Source organism: Ambystoma mexicanum, chromosome 6p (assembly GCF_040938575.1).
Source record: "Ambystoma mexicanum isolate Mex_15411 chromosome 6p, UKY_AmexF1_1, whole genome shotgun sequence".
NCBI lineage: Eukaryota > Metazoa > Chordata > Amphibia > Caudata > Ambystomatidae > Ambystoma > Ambystoma mexicanum.
Genome location: NC_090935.1, coordinates 1,347,822,844 through 1,347,846,330, shown reverse-complemented (window position 1 = coordinate 1,347,846,330; position 23,487 = coordinate 1,347,822,844). Strand labels below are relative to the sequence as shown.

Below are 23,487 nucleotides of genomic sequence, written 5' to 3'. Positions count from 1 at the left end.
TTTTTAGGATACCTCAATAGTTGTAATGAAACAATTCAGTTTACAATGGACATTGGCAAACAAAGTGTGAATTTTCTGGGTGTCCCAATTGAAATCACCAACACAGGCCTTAAAACTCAGATCTACCGGAAACCAACTAATGTGAACAGTACCCTACATTTCCAAAGCTTCCATCCCAAATATTTAAAAGGAAACCTACCTTACAGTCAACTCCTTAGAGTAAAAAGAATCACATCTGAAGCGGACAGACTACAGGATGAGTACACCACTATGAAGTCTAGATTCAAAGATAAAAGTTTTCCAGAGGATCTGATCAACAAAGCCATATTAAGAACAGAAGCACAAAGCCGTGAAGACCTACTGAATCCAAAGATCAAAAATAAAAAAACTAATTTAATTCACTCACTAAAATACTCTGGTCAGAGTTTTCAGATAAAACGGATTATACACAAGAACTGGGACATTATCAAAACAGACCCACAACTGAACCGCCTCTTCCCAGATCCACCGATGCTGGCATACAAGCGAGGGAAAAACTTTCATGACAAATTGATTAAAGCGGAAAAACAGAAACCAAATAATCAAACCTTCATGTCCAAACCGAAATAAATGGCACTTACCCGTGCCTCAATTGCCAACATTGTTCCAATATTATAAAAGGAGATCATATTCGACATGGCAATACTGGGAAGAAAATTCCATTGAAACAATTTGCAACTTGTGATTCCAAAAATGTAATTTATGCCCTGCGCTATACCTGTGGGAAATACTATGTAGGGAAATCCTCCAGAAAGTCCAAGGAACGCTGGATTGAGCACAAGTCCAATATTTGCACCCAAAATATCAAATCCCCAGTGTACAGACATTTTAGAGACCACCAACACACAGTAGCACAAATGAGAATGGTGATACTAGAAGTAGTACACCCACTTCCCAGAGGAGGAGACCTACAAAAACTACTATCACAGAGAGAATGTTTCTGGATACACTGCCTAGACTCACTCACTCCTCTTGGTATGATTGAGGACTATTATCTAGGACCTTACCTATGAAGTATACACCATTTTACCACAATCCTCATAACTACCCTATTTCTCAAAGCAACTTCCACCATAGTCCTCTACATGACTTGAGTTGATTTCTTTCTTTCTTTCTTTAGTATCAGTATCTACATGCATCTTATGATTGAGCTACAGCGATTCGTAGACAGTAGATCACTTATTAGGATTGTATTATCTTTCGTGATTTTAAATATGCTGTGCACCATGTACCTACATAAGCTTTTTTGATTTACACCGCTTTTTGTGGCTGGTATTGTTTAAACAAAATATGTTAACATTAGGACATCTTGTTATTGTATTATATATTTGATATTGGTTAAATGAATTTGTAAAATGATATTTGTATTGTTTTACCACATGTAATTTGATGTACATGTTAACATGATGACATTGGTTGTTTTCCTTGACAATTTAACTTTACCTCTTTACTATTTTCTTACAAACAGACACTTAGAAGACTGTTAGACTCCTCGACCCTTCCCACTTGGCATCCTTTTATAATAATATGGGTGTTACTTACGCATTTTTACTCATCCTTGCTCTAACATTTGTCTATATTGTTTAATTAGTCTGCTTTTGATCTTGCGCTTGTGCGTGTATTTTACATGGACTGCATTCTCGGTACCCTTCCACAAATATATGGGGGCGGTTGACTCATCCCTTCTGTAGTATTCTTTACTTTGTTTCAAGCATCTCACGCGGTTACATTATTTACATGTCTATATCTATAGTTTAGAACTAGTCTGCTTTTCATCTCACGCTTGCACGTCTATTTTATTTACATGGTCTGCATCCTTGGCATCCTTCTACAAATATTTGGATGAGGTTGACTCATCCCTTCTGAAGTATTCTTGACTTTGTTTCAAGCATCTTGCGCATGCACGGTTATATTATTTACATGCAGTTCTGACGCCGGCTCCGCCGTGTCATCAGAACTATGACGTGTTCCAATCAAAAAGCTTATTCAAACGCATGAGCGGGCAGGCGTTTTCTGACGCGCATGTTTCTTCATACATCACTCTAAAACCAGGTATTTAAGAAGGCCCGCCATGAGTTAGCCGCATCCTCCAGCTGCGGGATGCGGTTGACCATGGTCCCTTCGCCGGATTCGTTTTACCGAAACAAGTAAGTCTGAGGGCTTTTTTATTCTGACAGTCCTGCCAGCCCGCTTCCTTTCCTTAGGACATTCTGGCTTATCTCTACTTTCCCTATGCAGATGACTATTTTCACCAGCTGAACCTGTAATGTTCTATCTTCTGAGAGATCCATCCAATTCTCCATTGATCCGTCCTCTAGGACTTATTCTGCACCAGATTTAAGTAAGTATCAGTCCTCCCATCAGTCCTCCCTATCTTACTACCACTCAGCCTTACTTGGTTTTTTACGCATGTTTTATTTTTTCTTTTAGCATAGAGACAAGTGTTTTCTCCTAAGCATCCGCTTTTTACACTCTTGGCTACTCTTTTCTACAACTATGTTGCTATCATAGTTGGTAAGTAATTTTTTTTTAATCCTTTTTTGGTAAGACCCACCCCTGAGGACCTCTACTCAAGATTAGATTATTTCCCTTTGCAGATTGGTCAGAAGATTTTTCTATGATTCCCTCACTAGTGATTCTACTGCAGCAAGAAATAGTTGACTGTATTTTTCTAGTATCACCATACTGGATGTACATACTGGACACTAAATGAGTTACCTCTTGCACTGAACTGAGATTGAAATGAACCATCGTACCAAAATTGTAATGTACAATATGTATGTAAATTGTATACGCAGTTATATTAAGATGTATCTTTTCTCTATCTTTTTCTAGAATTTTGTGAAATATGATTTTGCCCCTGAAAAAGAGTTGTTACTTGAAACGCGTTGGGACTAAAAACATTGTATAAATAAATTTGCTGATTGTTTTTGTTATAAACCTTGTGAGTTGGGTATTTACTCTTAATGCCCTATTAACTGTACTACGGATTGTACCATATGGAATTGGTTATATATATATATATATATATATATATATATATATATATATATATATATATATATATATATATAAAAATACTTAATTTCTGATCTGCTCCACAGATACTTGATTGTGTGCAGGAGATGGAAGTTCCTAAATCTCTAGGAACAACTACACCTTTTTCTCTCATTTATCCAACCTAGTTGAGTTGCCAAGGTTGAGTTTTTGTCCCCCGCACCTCAAACACCCTTTAATCTGAAAAAGGTCACTCGAAATACATTTTGTTTAATCTTCTTCCAAAGCATAGGTGTGCCCTGGTGTTTGTGCTTATTTGCTTATATTACTATTAGGGCCACTGGATTCACTAAGCCACATTTTTGTTAGGCGCATACTGTGGGATGTTTTTACCCATGCATCCGAGCCCTACCACAAAAACTGTGCAGTACTGGCATTGAAAACATCATGATAGCCAGAGCTTTGCAGAAAATGCCCAGGGAAATGCATGAAGAATAGGCTGCCACCCATTTTTGCCGAAGTTATGGGCACAGAAGGGCACTGCCTAAAACCACCATTGGACTACCCACACAGTAGCCTGAAACCATTGGGAATGGCAATGCTGATTGCCAAAAGCAACCTAGAACTGTGGGGAATTCATTTTCTTAAATCCCCAAAATGGTTGCATTACTAGTACTCACCACTATCAGACAGCCGGTGTTTTAAAACCACCAGACTTTTGTGTAAAACTGAATAAATTAACCCAAAGCAGGCCAAAGAAAGACTTACTAAGAGGTGGATACAATGTAAAGTTATATTCTGAAGTGACTTGAAGGTTTATAACAAGACTGGCTGAGCTCTGCAGGTCTGCAGCAGCTTAAACTGAAACTGGATTTAAAATTACCAAAAATCGAAATGTGTAAATAAACTGAGGGACAGACTTGTGACTGCCACATAGTTTGTCACTGTTAAAATGTCATAGTTTTGAATTTAGAATCAGCATTCTAGCTGCATGTGTAAAAATTGTTCGTTTATTTGAATGCAGAAAACTGGGTAACTAGAAGTGACATTAGCTGGGGCCTGGCTTAAGGAACTGAATTCTGCCTGACATCTACCCCCGACAGGAGTTGAGACTTGCACAACAGCTGTGTTCCCAGGCCTAGCTGCCTTTTGCTGTTCCCACCAAAAGGGATATGACACTTCTCTGATTGAATTACCTGGGCTCTGCAGGAAATTGAACAAAGCCCTGTCCTGACTCAGGCAAATGTTTTATTATGGGGGTCGTAAAAGTGGCTTCCTCCTGGAAGGAAAGGGGAGGAGCACTGCCTGTGAGAGCAAGCTGGCTTGGCAGAACTGGAAAAACCAGAAATTCAACCTTGTGCTGGGGGAAACCACACCCCTTTGGGGCCAGAACATAAATCTAAAAAGATGGATCATTCATAGAGCGGACTTGTGAACATTTTATAAGTGATATCATTATTCTTGTGATTTTTCTGTGCACATTTGAAGACGTGTTAGGACCCGGTGGTATGTTCAGGGGGGTTTTTAGCAGAAATGAGGATATTACTCTAAATGTATGTATGTTAAAAATATGACACTCCACCACCTAATGCCCACATGCTTTGCGAACATTTGTGTAAATGCGGGGACAAATCCAATATTGGTAACCCGACCAAAAAGTGAAATATGTTGCCATTTTTGAACCCAAGCTCCTAGAAACGACAGAATTGGAATAGGGGCTATCATCAGTAAATGCATGATGTGTGTATGCAATGCCAAACAACTGTCTATCGGGGAAGTATGTATTTGGATCAGATATAGATTGTGTGTAAAGTTGACAGGGGTGGGTTCTCTGTATCATAAACAGACCTCATCATGATGACACTTCATTTCATTCCCCCAATCAAGGGGAAGAGGAGGAAGTGGCCAATGACAAGTGGAGAGGGGTAGGGCCTAGAAAGCTAGCCTCTCCACCCACTTTCAAAACACATAAAAGCAGACAGTCAGGACAGATAGGGACATTCAATTCCATTTGCTGCGGAGCATGCTGATCGACGACTTCACATCCAGAGATCCAGACTTCAAATCCATCAACCTCCAGAACCTGTAGCAGTACCTAGAAAGCAGAGCAGTATCCAGAATCCAGAGAGGCTAGACCAGCAGAGCAGAGCTGACCCAGACCGCTGTTAGCAGAACCAGAGAGCTGACCCAGATCACTGTGAAGTGCCGAGACCAGACCGGAGTCCAGTCCAAAACCTGACCAGATCCGTGGCGAGGCCTATTTCTAAATATATTGTGAGTACCTAGCAGAACTGTGCAGAACCAATCTCTTAGTTAAAATAATATAATTCAATCTATTTTAATCTAACCAGAAATGCCTCCTAACTGTCACCTGTCATTTGCAAAGCTGTCACCTGTCATTTTCTAGTTGCAAGCTGTAACCTGTCGCTTTGAACTTTTAAAATTTCAAATCCGAAAAACGACCTTTATTTAATTGTCCGTATCTCTGGAACCGTTTGGGCTAGGAACTTGGTTTAACTTTCCTCTGAAAGCTTAGAATCTCGGCTTTTCAACAAGCCTAGAACCGACTTGCTATACTTTTGCCGTAATCACGATTCTCGCATTCGCGAATTTTGCCGCGATTTGCGATTTGGTTAAAAATCCAGCCACGTGTAACCATCAGCAGTCATCTCTTTCCTTGCTAAAAATTCGTTTGCCTCTTAAGAACCATCCTAGATCCCTGCTAAAGTGAGCCTGAACTCATCCCAAGTATATTTCACTTACCCTGAACCTCCTAAAGAGAATTAAAACCATTTTCAGCATCTTCCTCACTTCATTGTCACAATATTCAAAGCATTTTGCATGTGTTTCAAAACTCCTACCTGTTGTATAAGATTGCTGGGGTGACTGAATTACATTTGATTACATTTCTGAGAACTGTGTGCTTTCCTTCCATTTCCTTGCATTGCATAAAGGGGGGGAGTGGATTGCCAGAGAAAAGTGATTACATTGTTTTGCTGAAACCCTATCAAGTTATTTTCTGTATTGCATTTTCATTCCACCTTGCATCCATTTGAAACCATAAAGGTATTGTTGCTATCTTATCCATCCTATAACCACTCATCATTGATTATAAAGAAGTGTGCTAGTGCCAGACTATCCATTATTTATTACTGCTCAGATTAAGTGTGATATTCAATTATTAATTTATTATAAAGTGTGATATTTATATATATATTGTTTAAATTATCAAATAAACCGTTTAAACTTGCAAAACAGAACTACTTCTTTGCTCAGTGGGGTCAGGGGGATTCCAAGAGAGGGGTGTTATATAGGGGTAGTCATCCAGAACTCATGAACTGGACATAAAGATATATCAATAAGGGTTTCATTCAGTATTCTAGACTAGGCGTTGACTTAGCTGTAGTGTTGAATTGAATCCTCTTACAATACTATCTAAATCATGGTCACTGATGGGGTCCCGGACATCCAGAGTATGCATTACGTTTACCCGTTTTCACCGGAAGAAAAACGACAATAATTTTGACCATTGATATTGATATTTTATTTATATTGCGCTCGTACACAAGTGTTTCAGAGTGCGACGAGGCAAGAGAGTACAAAAACAGTGATCTTTCTAGGCTCAGTGACATTGAGAAAGAACAAGTGCATGGGAGAGGGAAATGGGAAAGTGCCTGGGGGCGGAGGGGAGTGAAAAGTGCTAAGCAAAGGAATACAGATAAAGAAAGCAAAATAAATAAATAAATAAATAAATAGTAAAAAGCAACAAACAATGGTAGAGCAGCTAAATAATCTACTGGTGTGCCCATAATGTCGGGTGGGGGTATATGTACAGAGACCAGTACCATAGATTTCGGATCTCTGGTCCTTGATGAACTCAGCATGCACAGATCTGTCAAACGCTGACCGTATAGTGTTCCCGGCCAAACACTCTTGACTATAAGCAAATGATCCTGCTCTGTATCCTGCTCCGTACTGGATCCAGTTATCAGGATACACTAGGAACAAATTGTGTCTGCAGGTTATATTACTGCAGTATGCATCCATTAGTGTATACATATTCCTGGTCTTAATGACTAAACAGAAGTAGCATCCAGACTTTTCTGCATTCAAAATGCCTCCATACAGCAACGTCAGCGCCGGTGTGTCCTGCACGGACTTGCGCAGACTTGCTTAACCCTGATGCGCCAACCTAGACGTGCCTAACCAAAGCTAATCAATGCATGTGGACTACAATCACGAAAGGGATATGTCGTTCAGAAACCACATGTGCAACAGAAGTGCTTACAGAGCACCAAACAGATTTTGGGGAGCTCTAAAAGCGATGGAAATGTAAGGCAAGTTAGCACATACCAACAGGATTAATAAAAATTTGAAACTATTTTGAAAATGTTACCAAATGCCTAAAAAAAGGATCTAAAATTGCAATCAATCCTAACAATTGTGCCTGTAAAGATTTCTAATCACGTAGTGCCAAGACAACTAGATAATGGCAGTAAGGTGCGAGGACAAGCAAGTCTCTTTAAATACCAGCAGACTTGCTTAGCCCTGACGCGCCAGCCCCGATGTGCCTGCTCAAAGCTAATATATGCATGTGGACTACAATCCCGAAGGGATAGGTAGTGCAGAAATCATGTGTGTGCTCCAAAAAGATTTTCGGGAGCTTAAAATGCGGCAAAAATTTAAGGCAAGTTAGCTTACACCAACACAATTAATAAAAACGAATTTAGAAGTATTTTTTAAATTTTAACAAAATGCCTAAAAAACAGATCCTGAAATTGCAATCAATCCTAACAATTGTGCCTGTCAAGATTTCTAATCACGTAGTGCAAAGACAACACAATAATGGCAGTAGTGCACGAGGGCAAGCAAATCTCTTTAAATACCAGCAGTCTTGCTTAGCCTGGATGCGCCGGCGCTGACGCACATGACCAGAGCTAATATATGCACGTGGACTACAATCACAAAGGGATATGTATTTCAGAAAACATGTGTGCGACAGAAGTGCTTACTGTTAGGCAGGATTGTATGCAGTACCCTTTGGGTGCACTACAACAACCCTGACCTCCTGACAATAGGAAACCAACCTTTGGTATAAGTCGGTACTGCACAGGTTGGTAGCGTGTTGAGCAGCCAGGCTTATCTCAAGAGTGGTCAATGTGAGCTGTAGGGGAGTTACACAGAGATTCACAGTGACAAGTATTCAAATAAACTCTTACACACAAAGTTTCTTGATTAAACAATTATTAATTTATTTAACAGTCAGTTAGAGTAAGCCTTCTTCAGAAGGGGGCAATAAAATAGTAACACACAAATACACTCTGAAATCCGCACTTAATATTTCTAAATCAGTAAGTACCCTTTTGGGATGGCACACAGACACTTCCTACACCCTCAGGTGACTTTAGTAGCTAGGACACTGTGGACATTAATATGCTACTGTTTGCATTTAGAATGAGACTTAAGAGTTTGGCAAAAAAAGGTTATTAGAACAGAACAAGAGATCACACAAATATTCTGAAGCAGGTAAGTACTTTTTGTAATCCCCAAGGCAAAGTTAGTTAACCCCTTCCTGGAAGGAGGATAAAACACAATGTCAGAATGCAGAAGAGTCATTCAGGGAGTCTGCTAGGCCAAAGTCAATTGAGCAAAAGTCTAAGTGAGCTAAAGCACTTCTTGCAAGTAAGTAAAAGTCATGCACAATGTTTTAGAAGTCTTTATAGAAAAGAAGAATTCAAAGTATGGCCACGAGCTGTTTAGAGTTGTGAAGTAAAGAAGCTATCAGCAACTCTGCAGGGCAACCACAACAGGTCTCACCAACAGAGAACAAGTGCAGTTACACAACAAGAGTTAAGTTATCTTAGACTGTACAGTACCCTTAGGTTGAAGAAAAAGGGCAGCAGATGACTTCAGTTCCTGTGCAGCTCTGCAGATCCTGGTGTTTCAGGGCCTCAGTCGTGGGGACAAGAGGGAGGACGACTGGGGACTCCTGCACTGCAATGGGATGGTCACCGGCCGCAACTGGCAATCTTCAAACAAGTGGCACTTCAGTGTTTCAGATCCTTGCGCCTACTGCAAATAGCAACAACGCGGTGCCTTGCTGTCGAGATTGGCTTTCCTTGCATCTGGGGTTCAGTACTCTGTTGAGGTGCCTCAGGATCGGTCAGTCCTGCTTCCTGGGAGTCTCAAGGATCTTCCTGGAGCTCTTGGCCAGCTTAAAAGCAACTCACACAATCTGGTGTTCCTCTCCCTGGCTTTTCGGTTCCAGTAGCAACTGCAGTGGAATTTCAACCAGCTCCGAGAGGATGTCCAGGTGGCTTACTTTGGAGTTGATTGGTCCCACCAACTCAAAGGGAGAAGTTGTCCTTGCAGTGGCTTCTCTGTCAATACGAATTTGGAGTTTCAGCACAGCAGTAGGGCTTCACCGGGCAAACCAACGGTCCAGGAGTTGCGGCAGGTGGCATCTTGAAGTTCTTCTTCGGATTCCTTCATCCAGAGGTCGACTCTGCCTTCCAAGCCAAAAAGCCTCGCCTTTTATGCAGGTTTCTCCCATTCATTCCAGCCTAGCTCTCAGTTACCCAGCGGGTGGCTGTCCTTGCAGGACAGCCAGCTGGCCAATCATCTAAGAGTGCATTCCTGTCTCCTAGGAGGCTAAGCACAGGGAGTTTTGGGCACCTCCCTTGCTTCCTGCCCCCGCCAGACATCCTGGAGCCAGAGGCAGGCTTCACTCGTGAATCCCGCCAAAGACAAAATGAACAAAAGGACCAAACCTGGTGTGGCATGCAGAGCAAATCTCAAGAAGGACCTTTCCACAAAGAAATGGGGAAAAAAGAAGACCGGGCCATTTTGACAAAAATGGCACTCTTGGGTGCTTTACTGAAGCTGCAACCGCAGCCCGCGGTAAATGCATACCACGGTAGTTAAAAGTAAACCACTGCAACCAGCCAATCATCATGGAAAGGGTAACACAAAATGTTACATGAGAAGCTAGACAAAGGGATACTAAGTAACCCCTCCAGCACCCTATTGTAAGATACTGTGTGCTGGGTCTAGAAAGTTACAAGTGTAAGTAAAGTCAATTTCACTTCACTGCTCCTGGAAACAGTAGTTTATTCAAGATAAGGTATTTAAACCTTTGGGAAATCTGGAAGCCTTCCCTGTGTCACTGCACTGAAGGTGCTGTGTGACACAATGTAAAAGATGATGCCTATGGAGTTTGTTTGACTCCACAACCAAAAGAAACACAGAGTTCAAAATCACATTAAAATACATGAGAGAGTAGGAAAGAAAGAGTCTCACTCTCTCCAGGCAAAACATCAAAGTCCTAGAGTCCAGCAAAAGACATGGCGGTCTCTAAGGTAGAGAGGAATTAGCAAATTTCTGAGAATTCTCCCATAACACTTAAGGAGCTCCAAACAGATTTTTGGGAGCCCTAAATGCAGCGAAAAATGTAAGGCAAGTTAGCTCACACAAACACGATTAATAAAAATGAATTCAGAAGTCTCTTTTAAATTTTACCAACATGCCTAACAGATCCTAAAATTGCAATCAATCCTAACAATTGTGCCTGTAAAGATTTCTAATCACATATGTCCCTAATGTTTACCATTGTGCATTTGTGACCACAATTAACTCCGCTCACCCTAACTAAGCTCTGCCTTCATTGCCTGCCCTCCAAGGGCCCTATGTCAGTGGCTGACCACAGGGCCCTTTCTGTCACCCCCCCTTTTCCTTTTCTCCTTCTGTAGTTTAAACTGGAACAATTTCCTCTTGTCATTATCCACCCTGACCTGATAATTCTTTCTGGCTAAGGTTTCTATGAGCAATAGGATCAGGATTTCCCTGTTGGGATCTCATGAATTGGCCAACGCTCTCTGTCAATTGCTTGACCTGTAGCTCCAGATGTGAGAATCTCTCTACACTTTCCGGACAATGATGTCTTCTTTGGTCATAGCTCTGTTCTTCTCTAGAAGGGTAACTGTCTCCTCTAGGGGACTAGTTCTGGTAGTTCTAAGAACTATTGTTGTATGTACTGCTGGATCTCCACTCCCCCTGGTACTGCATGGGACCTGTTATGCTGGGACCAAGGAGGAGGAGGAAGGTCATTTTCTTTATAAGTAAACCTAGGAGCATTGAGGAGGCTGCTGGTCATGTGACCAGGCGCTACCACTAAGTTGTTCTGCCACCACCAGTGTTTGTATCTTCCAGGTAGCTACTAAAGAACTCCAGGCCAGCCCCAAGAAGACAGCTTTGAGGAGGCTGCTGGTCACGTGACCAGACCCTTCCACTCAGTTTCTCTACTCACCAACGGTTATCGTGCCTTCCAGGCAGCCTCTTTTCCTTTGCAGTTGGTGAGCAGGTACACATGAATCTTGTAGAACACACAAAGGGTCTATAGGAGTTTCAATGTCCTTTCATAGCTGCAAAAAATGTAAGGTTTCAAATTCCACTAGTTGCTTTATTAAGTGGCCTAAAGCTCTCTACGTCACCCTCACGGAAAACGTCACCCTCACGGAAAACAACTAACTATCCCTTAGATGCTGTGTCTTTCCCTAGGTGGCGCTGGTGTGCCGCTTATATAGGTAAAGGGACAGAAAGAAGGTTAGTCTTAACTTCTCAAATAACCTTCTAGATCTTTTATATCAATTTCATTGGCCTGTACCCTATCTATAAAGAGGGGAACATAGTGAGTTTTAGACCACTTGATAAAGCAACCAGTGGAATTTGTAAACGTCCAACTCTTTTGTGTTACCACAAGTGGATCTTGGTCATGTGACATAAGACTCTCCTACCTGATTAGCTCGGCCCCTTCCTTTCCTTTCTGAACTCTTAGATTAAGGGCATCTCTCTTGCCTGAGCGTCTGAAGTAAAGGTCAGAGGAAAAAAGGGCAATTCCTATTTGGACCTGGGGGACTCCGGACAAGATCCCCTGATCCTCTAACATCAGGTAAGCTCCCTCAAATATGTGTTTCACCCCTCTCTCCCAACAGCCCAACCCTACCATAACCACTCATCGACAACCATGCTGATCACAAGCAACATCAAGAATACCATATTGCAGCAATCTCCCCAATGTGACCATAGACCACATCAGCACTCCATCATCCAACTCTACCTGAAAATGAATGCTCGTCAATGTCTGCTCAGCAACCAACAATGCTGCAGACATCACCAACTTCATCACTACACATGACTTGGATGCAATCTTCATTACTGAGACCTGGATGACATCCACCTCCCCCTAGTTCCTTGATGTCTTCATCCCCAATGACTACAGAATTCTACAAAGAGACCATCCAAAATAGAACAACAGAGGCCTCACCATCATTCACAACGCATCAAGGTCATGCACCCAGCTGGAGGTCACCACCATTGGCTCTTTTCGAAAGCCTTTCCTGCCACTTCTAGTTCTCACCAACAGACAGTCTCTTTTAACCCCATTTACAGACCATCCAAGTCCCACACCTCTTTCATTGAAGACTTCACGGATTTGGTCACCACCATGTCTCTCAGACATGCCAACAATATCTTAAACAGTGACATCAACATCTCTGGAAACCAAGCAACCGAGGCAATGAAGGAAGATCTCCACTCCCCACTTGACACTCTGAACCTCACACAGCACACAAAAGACCAAACTCACAGGGAAGGTAACACCTTCAACCTCATCATCACCACCTTGCCCACCCTCCATCACATCTCTCCAATCCTGCTCGACTGACAAGGCCATCTGGCAATCCCCTTTGACAATAGTGACACCACACCAGTCAAGCAAACCCATCAGAAACCTGGCAAACAAGCCTTCAGATGAATATATAACTTCCCATCGGAGGCTGTCATGGAAGACCTCATCAAACTCCACTTCACATGGGATGATCCTCCTTTGATGAACCAGGAAGGTGACTCTCTTCTTCAAGAACTCAACACTACCCTCACAACCAGCACCAAAGCAACCCCAAGCTTAAACCTTCTGAACCCTGGTACACTTAAGAACTCAACCTCAATAAACGAACCATGAGAAAACAAGAAATGTCCTGGTGAAAATCCTGCAGCTCATCCGACCTCGCCCTGCACATGGAACTCTGTGCTACACGCAGACTACTGATCACCACTGCCAAGACCAACTATTACCAAGACACCATTGTCAAGGCTAAAAATGAAGGCAGAGCCCTCTTCAAAGCCATTGAGCACTGCATTAACCCACTGCCCTATCCACCTGTGCTGCACTCCATCAAAAAAATCCACTGCCATCAACTCTTTCTTCATCAACAAGCTCAGCATGATCTCCCAACATAGACACCAACGCTACAACTGGCAGCACACCATATATCCCACCTCGCTAAACCATTACCAACTGGAAAACTTTCGAGACACTCACTATGGAAGAACTCCCAGCCACCTTGGCATCCCTCAAGGCCACATCTTACATGGACAACATCCTCTGCGTCTCCATACTCCAGATCCTTCTGACTTGAAGCACTCCTCCCTTACCTGACAATCATCAACAGTTCCCTACCACAAGACACCTTCCCCTCGAACCTTTAAACCGGACAAATCCTCCTGTTTCGAAAGAAACCTACACTGAACCCTGATGACCTCTGCACCTACTTCCCCATCTTCTCTTCCTAAGTAAAATCCTTGAGAAAGCAGTAGCCATGCAACCTCTCCAACACATTGAAGCCAACAACCTACTTTAGTCCTACCAGTCTGGCTTCAGACCCAGATGTAGCACAGAACTGCTACCATCAACGTGATCGAAGATTCCCTTAAAATCCTTGATGATGGCCATCCTTGCCTCGTGGTTCTCTTTGACCTCTCAGCAGCATTCGGCACAGTAACACACAACATACACTTACTGACAATGTACAGCACCACATTTGGATCAGCAACATCATCCTCAATTGGTTAAATTCCTACATTGCTAATCCTCACCGGTTTGTACAAATTGATTCCTCCATATCACCAACTCTACCCATCACATGTGGAGTACCGCAAGGATCCGTCCTCTCTCCTGTGATCTTCAATCTTTACATGGAACCGCCTGGAACCCTCCTTGCTCCATACAACAACCACATTTACCAATAAGCATATGACAGGGAGCTCTGCCTCAAGCTGTTCTTCATCGAAGACATCCACAGGCTCAAGGCCTGCCTCTCTTTGATCTAGGTGTGGATGTCTGGTGCCTACCTGAAGCTCAAATCCTCCAAAACTAAATTCCTACTGCTGACAAACAACACCAAACAACCTAACATCCAGACCTGGCTCTCTGATATGCACTTTGAGGACTTCACACCCCAGCTGGCCACCTGCAACAAGTTCCTTCAGACATTGACAGACACCTGTGATACAAATGGCTTGGTTCCAATTTTTCTTGTGGAAAATCAAGCCCTTCATCACAGAAAACAACTTCAGATCCGCTGTCCAAGCTTTGGTCCTCTCTCACCTGAATGGTGGCAATGCCCTTTTGAAAGGCCTTCCAGAGACTACCCTAGCGCCTCTGATATGTGCCCTGCATGCTGCAGCACTACTCATGAAAGGCCTCTGCAAATTCTACCACATCACCCTGACCCTCATTCAACTGCACTGGTTCGTGCTGCAATTCCGTATAATCTTCAAATCCTGCTGAATCATCTACAAGGTTGTCACCCAGAAGTTCCAAAGCTACCTCACTGAGAACCCCAGCATCTCTGGAGACCTACAATCCACCAGAAGTAAGGACATGTGCAGGTAGGAAAGAACCAGAAGACAGGCATTCTCGGTCTATGCCCCAAGTCTCTGGAACCTCCTGCCCATCAACATCGGACTCGCCCCCTCGCTTCAACAGTTTAGGAAGGAGCTCAAGTCCCTCCTCTTCAAGGAATGGCTTCTCCCTAACAACTAGGTCCACATACCCTCCACGCCCCACCCTACCTGAGACTGGGTGATCCGATCCCCACCATTTCCTCCACAAGTTGCTTTTAGATCCCTTGCTGACAAATTGCCTGCTCTCGCCCTACCCCGTTGTTAGCTCATCACTCCCTTGTTTCTCTACTTTAATAACCATGTTTCTCAGCTTCCCTCACCCTATGATTTTAAAGCCCTCTGTTGCTTCCTGGAGCGAAAAAGAAGGAGAAGATGAAGGAGAAGGAGAAGGAGAAGAAGGAGGAGAAGAAGGGTGATTGGCTTTTCTCCCTGGAATAATTCTGATTCAAATTTCCCTGGGAACCTACTCCAGGGTTCTGAGCATTTCTTTCTGAAGGAGGAATATAGTTGTAGCCTAGGATATGCTTTGAGCCTAAATACTGAGGACTTATGCAAGTGTCTGATTTTGTGAGATAACTATTTTGCATGCTAGTTGGGGAACTAGTTGACTGACTTTGAACAGAGGGTCTTCTCTGTCTGTTAGGTTCCTTATCGGCAGATTGATTGATTGATTGATATTTTAGAGGGTAGGTCTCTGGAAGGCCTTTCAAAAGGGCATTGCCACCATATTGCAGAGCAATAAGTCTTTGGACCCTCTGTCTCTAAGCCCAACTGAGAAGTACTCTTCACCTCAGCTACCTTAATACTACCTGGAGCAGGCATTTGCTTCGGGTTCTCTTCTTTGTTTTGGGAGTTGTTGGGTTCTGTACTTCATAGATCTTGAGTCATTGAAATCCTGCAGAGTCACTACATATTTGGAAGGGCATGGAAGAATGTAGTTTTGAAGTGTCAACTTTCGGTATCAACACGCCGAGAAATCTGGGTAAAATGTGTGCTTGAGCTCTTGAGCAAACCCCCTAGGAGATTGATCCTCAGCACACATTATTTGTAGGCTGCTGGCTTCCTGGGATTTTGTCAGCGGTGGCTGCTTATTTAGGGGCTGGGGGGGCAAACCCACCCCTGCTTATTTGGGGGGGAGCACTCCCACCCCACCTCCCGGCCCAGGGAGTGAAGAAATGTATGCATTCATATCATTTTAATTTATTTAAAGAGTTTCTGTGCACGGTGTGGAAACATTCCTGGCTGCAACTTTATTAAATAAAGAAATAATGATCATGTCACATGACTGCCTGGCCTGACCACACAGGCAGAGAGCTCGGGGTCCCGCAGATTGCATAATACATTATTAGGACTCAGTAGGAGGATGCTGGCAGGGAGCTAGGGCAGTGGTGGCCTCACACGTTTGGATTTTGCACAAACAGAGCAGCACTACACTGACAGGATCTTCTCTGCTGCATAGCAACAGAATAGAGAATTTCATTGGCTTCTTGTCAGCCAATGAAATGTGTTATGTGAATGTGTAGGTGGGGTCAGGTGGGCACACAAGCCTTCTCATGACCTGATGCACAACAGAGCCACGTGCGTGGGTGCGGCCTGTTGAGAACCGTTAAGTAAGTTGTGCAGTGGCCCCCTAGCCTGTACCGGTCTGCAGCTGGAGTCTGGACTACTGGTCCTGGTCCAGTCCATGGACCAGTAGTCATCCTCCAGTTGCCCTGGTACAGCAGGCCTCTATTCCGCTCCCTGTCATTTGCAGCGCTCTCCATCTCCCCAGTCCCTGTTCCTCCCGTGACAATATGGGTTTTGTGTGCCCACTACCCCGGACACATAAGGTTAATCGGCTAAAGGTTAGCTTCAAATTCTGAATCTGCAAAATAGCCTCTAACCGATTTGAACCGTTATTTTAATGTTTTTATGCATGGTTGGAATTTAGCACTTTTCAACAGCCGTTTGTTCTAGGGGTGAACCCTAGGCATCCCTTGAAGTGTGTGAGGCAGACAGAACATCCACGCACCAGCAAACACACACTACATGTGCCTTCCAGTACAGAGTGATGGACACACATATACGCGCGCGCACAGGTCACGTGGTAAGTATGTAGTAGTAGGAAAGAGCTAAAAATTAAGCTATTTTTACGTTTTAGGCAATAGCACTTTTCACTTAGTAATTTGTAGTGCCGTACTTAAGGAGAAAGCAAAACTGCAAATCACAAAATGCAAACCGCAGTTTAGTTGACATGTCTGGTGCATGACTTGAGCACGCAAACATGCGTTCTCTCTACCCCTACCCATCCTACCACCACTCTCTCTCTCTACCCTCACCCACCCAAACCCCACCTTATTTACCCTCACCCATACAATTCCTACTTTCTCTACCCACATCCACCCACCCTACTCCCGTGCGCTCACACTACCCCCTACCACCCACTCTACCCTCACTCTCTCACCCTACCCCACTTTCTTTACCCAACCCACTATAGACCCACTCCCTCTACCACCACCCACCCTTCCCGCAGCCTCTTTATCCCCACCTACCCAACCACCACTCTCTACATCTACGCCCTCTACCCCACTCACCCATTCGAATTCCACCCTCTCTAACCCCACCTACCCTAACGCCACCCTCTCTACCATCACCAACCCAATCTCCACCCTCTCTATCCCTACCCAACCCTCACGCCAACCTCTCTACCCCCACCTAACCTACCTCCACTCTCTCAACTGCAACCACCTACCATACCTTCACTCTCTCTAACCTACCCACCCTACCTCTATTCCCTCAACCCCCACCCAGCCTACCTCCACTCTCTCTACCTGCACCCTCACATATTACCTCCACTCTCTCTACCCCCACCCACTCTACCCCCACTCTCTCTAGCCCCATCCAAACTACATCCACTCTCTATAACCCCACCCACCCACCCACCCTACCTCAAATCTTACTTCCCACCCTATCCCCACCTTCTCTACCCTCACCCATCCAATTCCTACGTTCTCTACCCACATCCACCCACCCTACCACCATGCACCCACACTACCCCCGACCACCCACTCTACCCTCACTCTCAGCCTACCCCCACTTTCTTTACCCAACCCGCACACCCTACTCCGACCTGCTATAGCCCCACTCTCTCTACCCCCACCCACCCTTCGTCAGCTTCTTTATCCCCACCTACCCGACCACCACTCTCTACAGCCACACCCTCTACCCCACTCACCCGAATTCCACCCACTCTACCCCCACCTACCCTAATGCCACCCTCTCTACCACCACCCACCCACTCCATTTCCACCCTCTCTACCCCTACCCAACCCAACCGCCAACCTCTCTAACCCCACCCACCCTACCTCCACTCTCAACCCCACCCGACGTAATATAACATGAAAATCAAAATACCTGCATATCCTCTGGGAAATGGTTGTGTCTTCTTTTGGCCTCTGCTGATCTTTCTCTCCTTGGGTTTCTTTCCGTTCATGAAGTGGTGGTCTACAGCATTTTGTTTGCGAAGCATTTTAGTCCGAGATCGCAGGGAGAATTCTCCGGCAGAATTTTTCTGCGAGCTGGGTTGTCTCTCTGAGGCGGTTTTGGCCCTAGGATTTTGAAGAGCATGTTGACTTGTATTCCGTGGTGCTCTGCAAGGACAAGTTATTGCGTTATATTGTTGTATGTTTGAAATAAAGGATTAGCAATAGGTATTACACTGGCATAATTAAAACGCAAGATCAGAACTCTCTGGAATCTTCCGATAATTGCCAAATCTCTCGAGTTCTAGTCCTTGTCGCTTTCTTTGCATTCTGGTTCTTGCAATGTTGTGATTCGAGTAATGAATGCAGAACCAAAAGGACCAGAACACACAACAAAAAAATAGGACTGGATCCGTTACTCACACCCGACATGGGGCCTCTTGGGAGTTCTCTGAAATGTATGATGTAGTGAATGCGTCAAGGGCTCCCAACAGACTCAGTAAAAACGGTGAACGCTACTTGGCTATGTTCCATACACAGAAAATCAGCTGTGTGAGTATCAAGTGAAGAGAAGTACAGAAGTGAAACATATTTCAGGTGTTAATGCAAAGAAATACCTGACGTGCGTTAAGTCAAGAGAGACTGAAACAAGCTAGGGCACAATTTCATACCAGTTACCAGCGTGCAGAAGAGTTTGTTTAGCTGCTTTTTGGTGTTCAGGTGCTCAGTTTGGGCCACCACCAGTTAGGTGCACTTGCGCAAATGGGGGTTCATTGAGAGGTTTTCAGTGCTTTGGTGCTTAGTCTGCCACTTCAATGGGTCATTTATAACTCCACGAACCATTATTATAAGTAAAAGCCACTGAGGCACAATAATTATTCAGTGCATGTGCAGACATTGGTCTGTTCTGATTACACGGCCTACATTCAAATAAACACGGAGACGTGTTCATACGTCTTGCTTCCTTTATTTCCATTCAACAACTGCCCTCTTCTCGTCCCGTCCCTCCCCTCACCCTCTGTTAGGCAGAATCACATGCAGTACCCCTGGGGAATTAAGACTACAAGTGTAAGTACAATTTCAACTTTGGTACAGGCCTGTACTACACAGTAATGTGGTAGCAGTGGCTGAGCAGCTGGACTTATCTCAAGAGTAAGTGAGCAGTACAATAGGTTAAACAAAGAACTAGCAATCACAGTGATTCAAACACTTACTCAAGGTTTCTTGGTAAAAGAATCTACATTTATTTACACAGTCATTTGGAAAACATTCCACTAGCAAGAGCAGCTCAATATCACAATCGACTATACTACAATACACAACCAATCAGTTTCTGAACAAGTTCAGCTCCCCTGAAGTGGGAGCAACATGGCACTTCATTTAATTTAAAAAGGGGTAACAAGACAAGGTTAGAAGAAGCAAAAGCACAATTACTTTTCGAGGTAGGGCAAATAGTTTCAGTTCATTACAACCAACAATACAATTCAATAGGCTTGGGTCAAAGTCAATGGTTCAGAGTCTTGGATAGGATAGCACAGTTCTGGTAGTAAACGGTTAAGTCCTTGCCACGGTTTTTAGAACTAGTTGGTCAGATGAAAAGTTAGATGTTGGTTTAGGGAAGAACAAGCCTTCAAAGTTGGGAAAGTTTCACAAATTTTCTCCGTGGCCGAACTGAGTTCTGGACCACACTTGCACAGTACCTTTTAAATGAAGAAGAGCTGTAGCTGAGGCAATTGTTCTTGGCAGTTCCTGCAGATCTCGCTGTTCCTGAGCTTCAGTCGTAGGGACAAGAAGGAGGACATTGTGAGGTTCCTGCACTGCCCAGGGAAGAGGCCACAAGCTTGGCAAAGCGTCGGTTTAAGGTGTGACTGCCTTAAAAACCACAAACTGATATCTTTCCCACTGCCTATCCGGTTTTCAACAGCACTCTGAAGAAAATTCAACCAGTATAGGGATGGTGTTCAGGTGACTTGCGAGTTGGTTGTTCCCACCAAACTCAAGGGAAGAAGTTAACCTTGAAGGGCTTCTCTGTCGATGGAGTTTCATGCAATTCGGACCTGCAGCAGGGCTTCACCGGTGGACCAGGAGTTGCACCAGTCGTCTTCCTTCAGCTCGTCTTCGGTTCTGCCGTTCCAGTGGTCGACTCTGCTTTCCAAGTCTCAGCGGCCTGCTTTTACACAGTTTTCCCCCATTCATTCCAGCCTGGCTGTCACTCACACAGCAGGGTGGCTCTCCTTGCTGGACAGCCAGCTGGCCAATCACGCCAGAGTGCATTCAGGTCTCCTAGGAGACTAAGCACAGGGAGTTTCGGGCACCTCCCTCACATCCTGTCCACCCCAAACACTCAGGCCCCAGAGGAGGGCTTCAGCACTGAAGCCTGACAATGGCCAACAAACAAAGGGACCAAACCTGGTTTGGCACGCAGAGTTAAACACAAGAAGGAACTTTTCTAAAAGAAACAGCTAAAAAAGTCAACCGCAGTCTGTTTTTACAGATAGGTCTTGGGCGCCATATTGGAAAACACGGCTGACCCGATTTTTAGCTACCAGTGTGCGCGGTCAGGAAAAATCATGGTAGTTTGTTTAAAACCACTGCCACCAGCCATTTCAAGTAGAAAAGGGTAACATTTGACTGTTACATGAGTTTTTAGACTCAGGGGATGCTAGGCAACCCCTCCAGCACTCTATCGGAAGATAGTGTCTGCTGGGTCTGTACATTTAAAAAAGACTAGTAAAGTCAATTTAACTTTACATGCTCTGGGAGACAGTAGTCAGTCCCAGAGAAGGTATTTAAACCTTGGTGAGTCTGAAAGACACCCCTGTGTCACTGCACTTAAGGTGCTGTGTGACACACAAGAAAAAGATGATGCCTATGGAGTTGTTTTAAAACTCCATATCCAAAGAACACAAAAGTAACACACACATCAAAATACATGAAAGAGTGGGGAAAAAAGAGGCTCACACTCTTTCCAGGTAAAAATCAAAATCCCAGAAATCCAAAGTTGCTGGGGGTCTCAAAAGGTACGCGAAATTAGCACATTCTTGAGAATTCTCCCTAACAGCGCCTACAGAGCAGAATGTGTTTCCAGGCTCCACCCGACTAAGGAGGGAAGGGGAAAGGGAGAACAGAGAAGGATAATAACAATAAACGGTCCTACTAGGCCTTGTGACAGTCGGATCGTGCAAGTGCAACAAACAAGAGGTGCACGGGAAGGGCAGATCAGGGCGAGGAGAAGGTAAGTTGGAGGGAGGGGGGACAGGGGACCCCAGTGGCTGGGAAAGTGCTAAAGGGAGCCCAGAGGGTAAGTGTGCTGGGGAAGGGATACGGGTCAAGTGCGAGGGGGGGGGATCAGACTCAGTGTTCTAGTCAGGGAAGGTGCCTGAAGGCAAGTGCTTGAGGGGGGTGCTGAGGGAGACTGGTCAAAGGAGGACCAGGCCCCTGCATGACTCAGAAGGGACCAGGCAGGCAGTTGCAGCAGCAAAGGGAATTAGCAAGGAAGAGGGAGAGGGAAAGGAGGAGGAGAAAAGGAAGGTCTTGAGAAGCTACCGGAAATTAAGGAGATCCAAACAAGTCTGAGAGAAGTCCATTCCAGAGGGAGGCTCCTGCCGAAGAACGAGATCTACAGCCACTCTCTGCTTGGATAAATGTCTGACCTGCATAGAGTGTTAGCTAGAGGACCAAAGGACTCTAGCAGGGAGGTATTTAGGGAGAGATACTTGTTTGTATCATGGACCCAGGCCCCAGAACGCCTTGTGGATGATACAGAGGGACTTGAATTTGATCCTTGCAGCCAGCGCGAGCCAGTGGAGAAATTCTAGGGCTAGAGGGATGGGCTTGAGGCCAAGGGTAAGTCTATTTTGGATTAGTTGAAGAGGGCGGATGGAGGATGGAGGAAAGAAGCAGATTGAGGAAGAGGCTGTTGCAGTAGTCCAGCCTGGAGAGAACCAGAGGTCTGGAGACAGTGAGCTTCTGGGCAAAGGTGAGAAAAGGGTTAATGCCTCTGAGGTGAAGCTGGAAGTGAGCCTTCTTGGCAAGGTCAGCAATATGAAGTGAGAAAGAGAGAGAGGAGTTGAAGATGACACCCAGGTTTTTTGCCTCACAAGAGGGTGAGGGGAGAGGGTCCAAGAAGGGCGTTCAGAGAGTAGGGGGGAAGGAAGGGAGGGGAGTTCCAATGAGAAGGATCTCGGTCTTACTGGCGTTAAGACATAGATCGTTGGCAGCACACCATGCCTGATTAACATTGAGACAATCGGGAATGAGAGAGGAGGCAGAGGGGGAAAACTTAAAGGAGAGCTGAGTGTCATCCACATAACAATGGAACTGAGAATTGGAGAGGGAAATCAGATGGGCAGGTGGGGCGATGGAAAATGTTATAAAGTCACGGCGAGAGGATAGAGCCCTGATGGATGCCGCAAGTAGAGAGTGAGGTAGAGGAGAGAAATGGGCCCATTTGAACCTCGGAGGGCCGATTCGAAACAAAAGCGGTCAGCCAAGCCAGTGACCGGTCCATGATGCCTAGAGTTATCACACAGTCAAGTTTGGAGAATGACATGATTGACAGTGTCGAAGCTGTCCTGTGCAAGTGTGCTGAGCCAAGGTAAGCACTAGACAAACTAAGCAGATGCAGAGGGCATTGGTAAGAAGGTGGCACCAAATATCAGCTTTTCAACTAATATTATGCATTACAAAACAGAACAAAACCAATCTGTGCTAGAATGACTGCAAGATACCCTCTTCCAAACCACAGTGCCCAAGTCCAGGAGTCACTAACTTGGCAGTGGGAGCAAATCAATTTCCTAATGACACTGCTTTTTGGGATGTGCGCTGCATAGTCTCGTTCTAAAGTGAAAACAAAAGGCCTAGCAAGAAGACATCTTAATAAAACAACTTGTGCAGAACCAAGTCTCTCACCCCAGGTAGGTCAGGGTTATGGAAGATCCTTACTGGAACTTCTGGAGGCAGAGCATCGGACAGACAAAGCTGACACCTCATGAGTAGGAGCAGAAGGGAAATGAGGTGGGCGTAATGGTCTTATGAAAGTTAAGAAACATGGAGCTGAATGGCTATTTCCACATTGTCTCGATGGATAGCTCAGGGGCAATGTGTTCACCTTGGAAGCAAGACGCACAGGTTCGATCCACGGGTCCGCGCTTAGAAACCTCTGGGTATTAAGCACATTATAAATAACCTATCCTCATATCATAAGCTCACATTGTCTTGTATAAACTGTCATATGTATGAACAACGT

At 44.5% G+C, this 23,487-nt stretch overlaps 1 protein-coding gene across 9 annotated transcripts in view; it reads right to left on the bottom strand.

Moving 5' to 3' along the window:
* LOC138510403 (uncharacterized) overlaps positions 1-23,487 on the bottom strand; it is a 1,044,636-nt gene that overhangs the window by 677,022 nt on the left and 344,127 nt on the right. For all 9 annotated transcript variants that reach the window (XM_069626035.1, XM_069626036.1, XM_069626029.1 and 6 more), the window contains one exon: positions 18,172-18,407. In XM_069626035.1, coding sequence (XP_069482136.1) covers positions 18,172-18,407 — 236 coding nt within the window. The remainder of the gene's footprint in view (positions 1-18,171; positions 18,408-23,487) is intronic.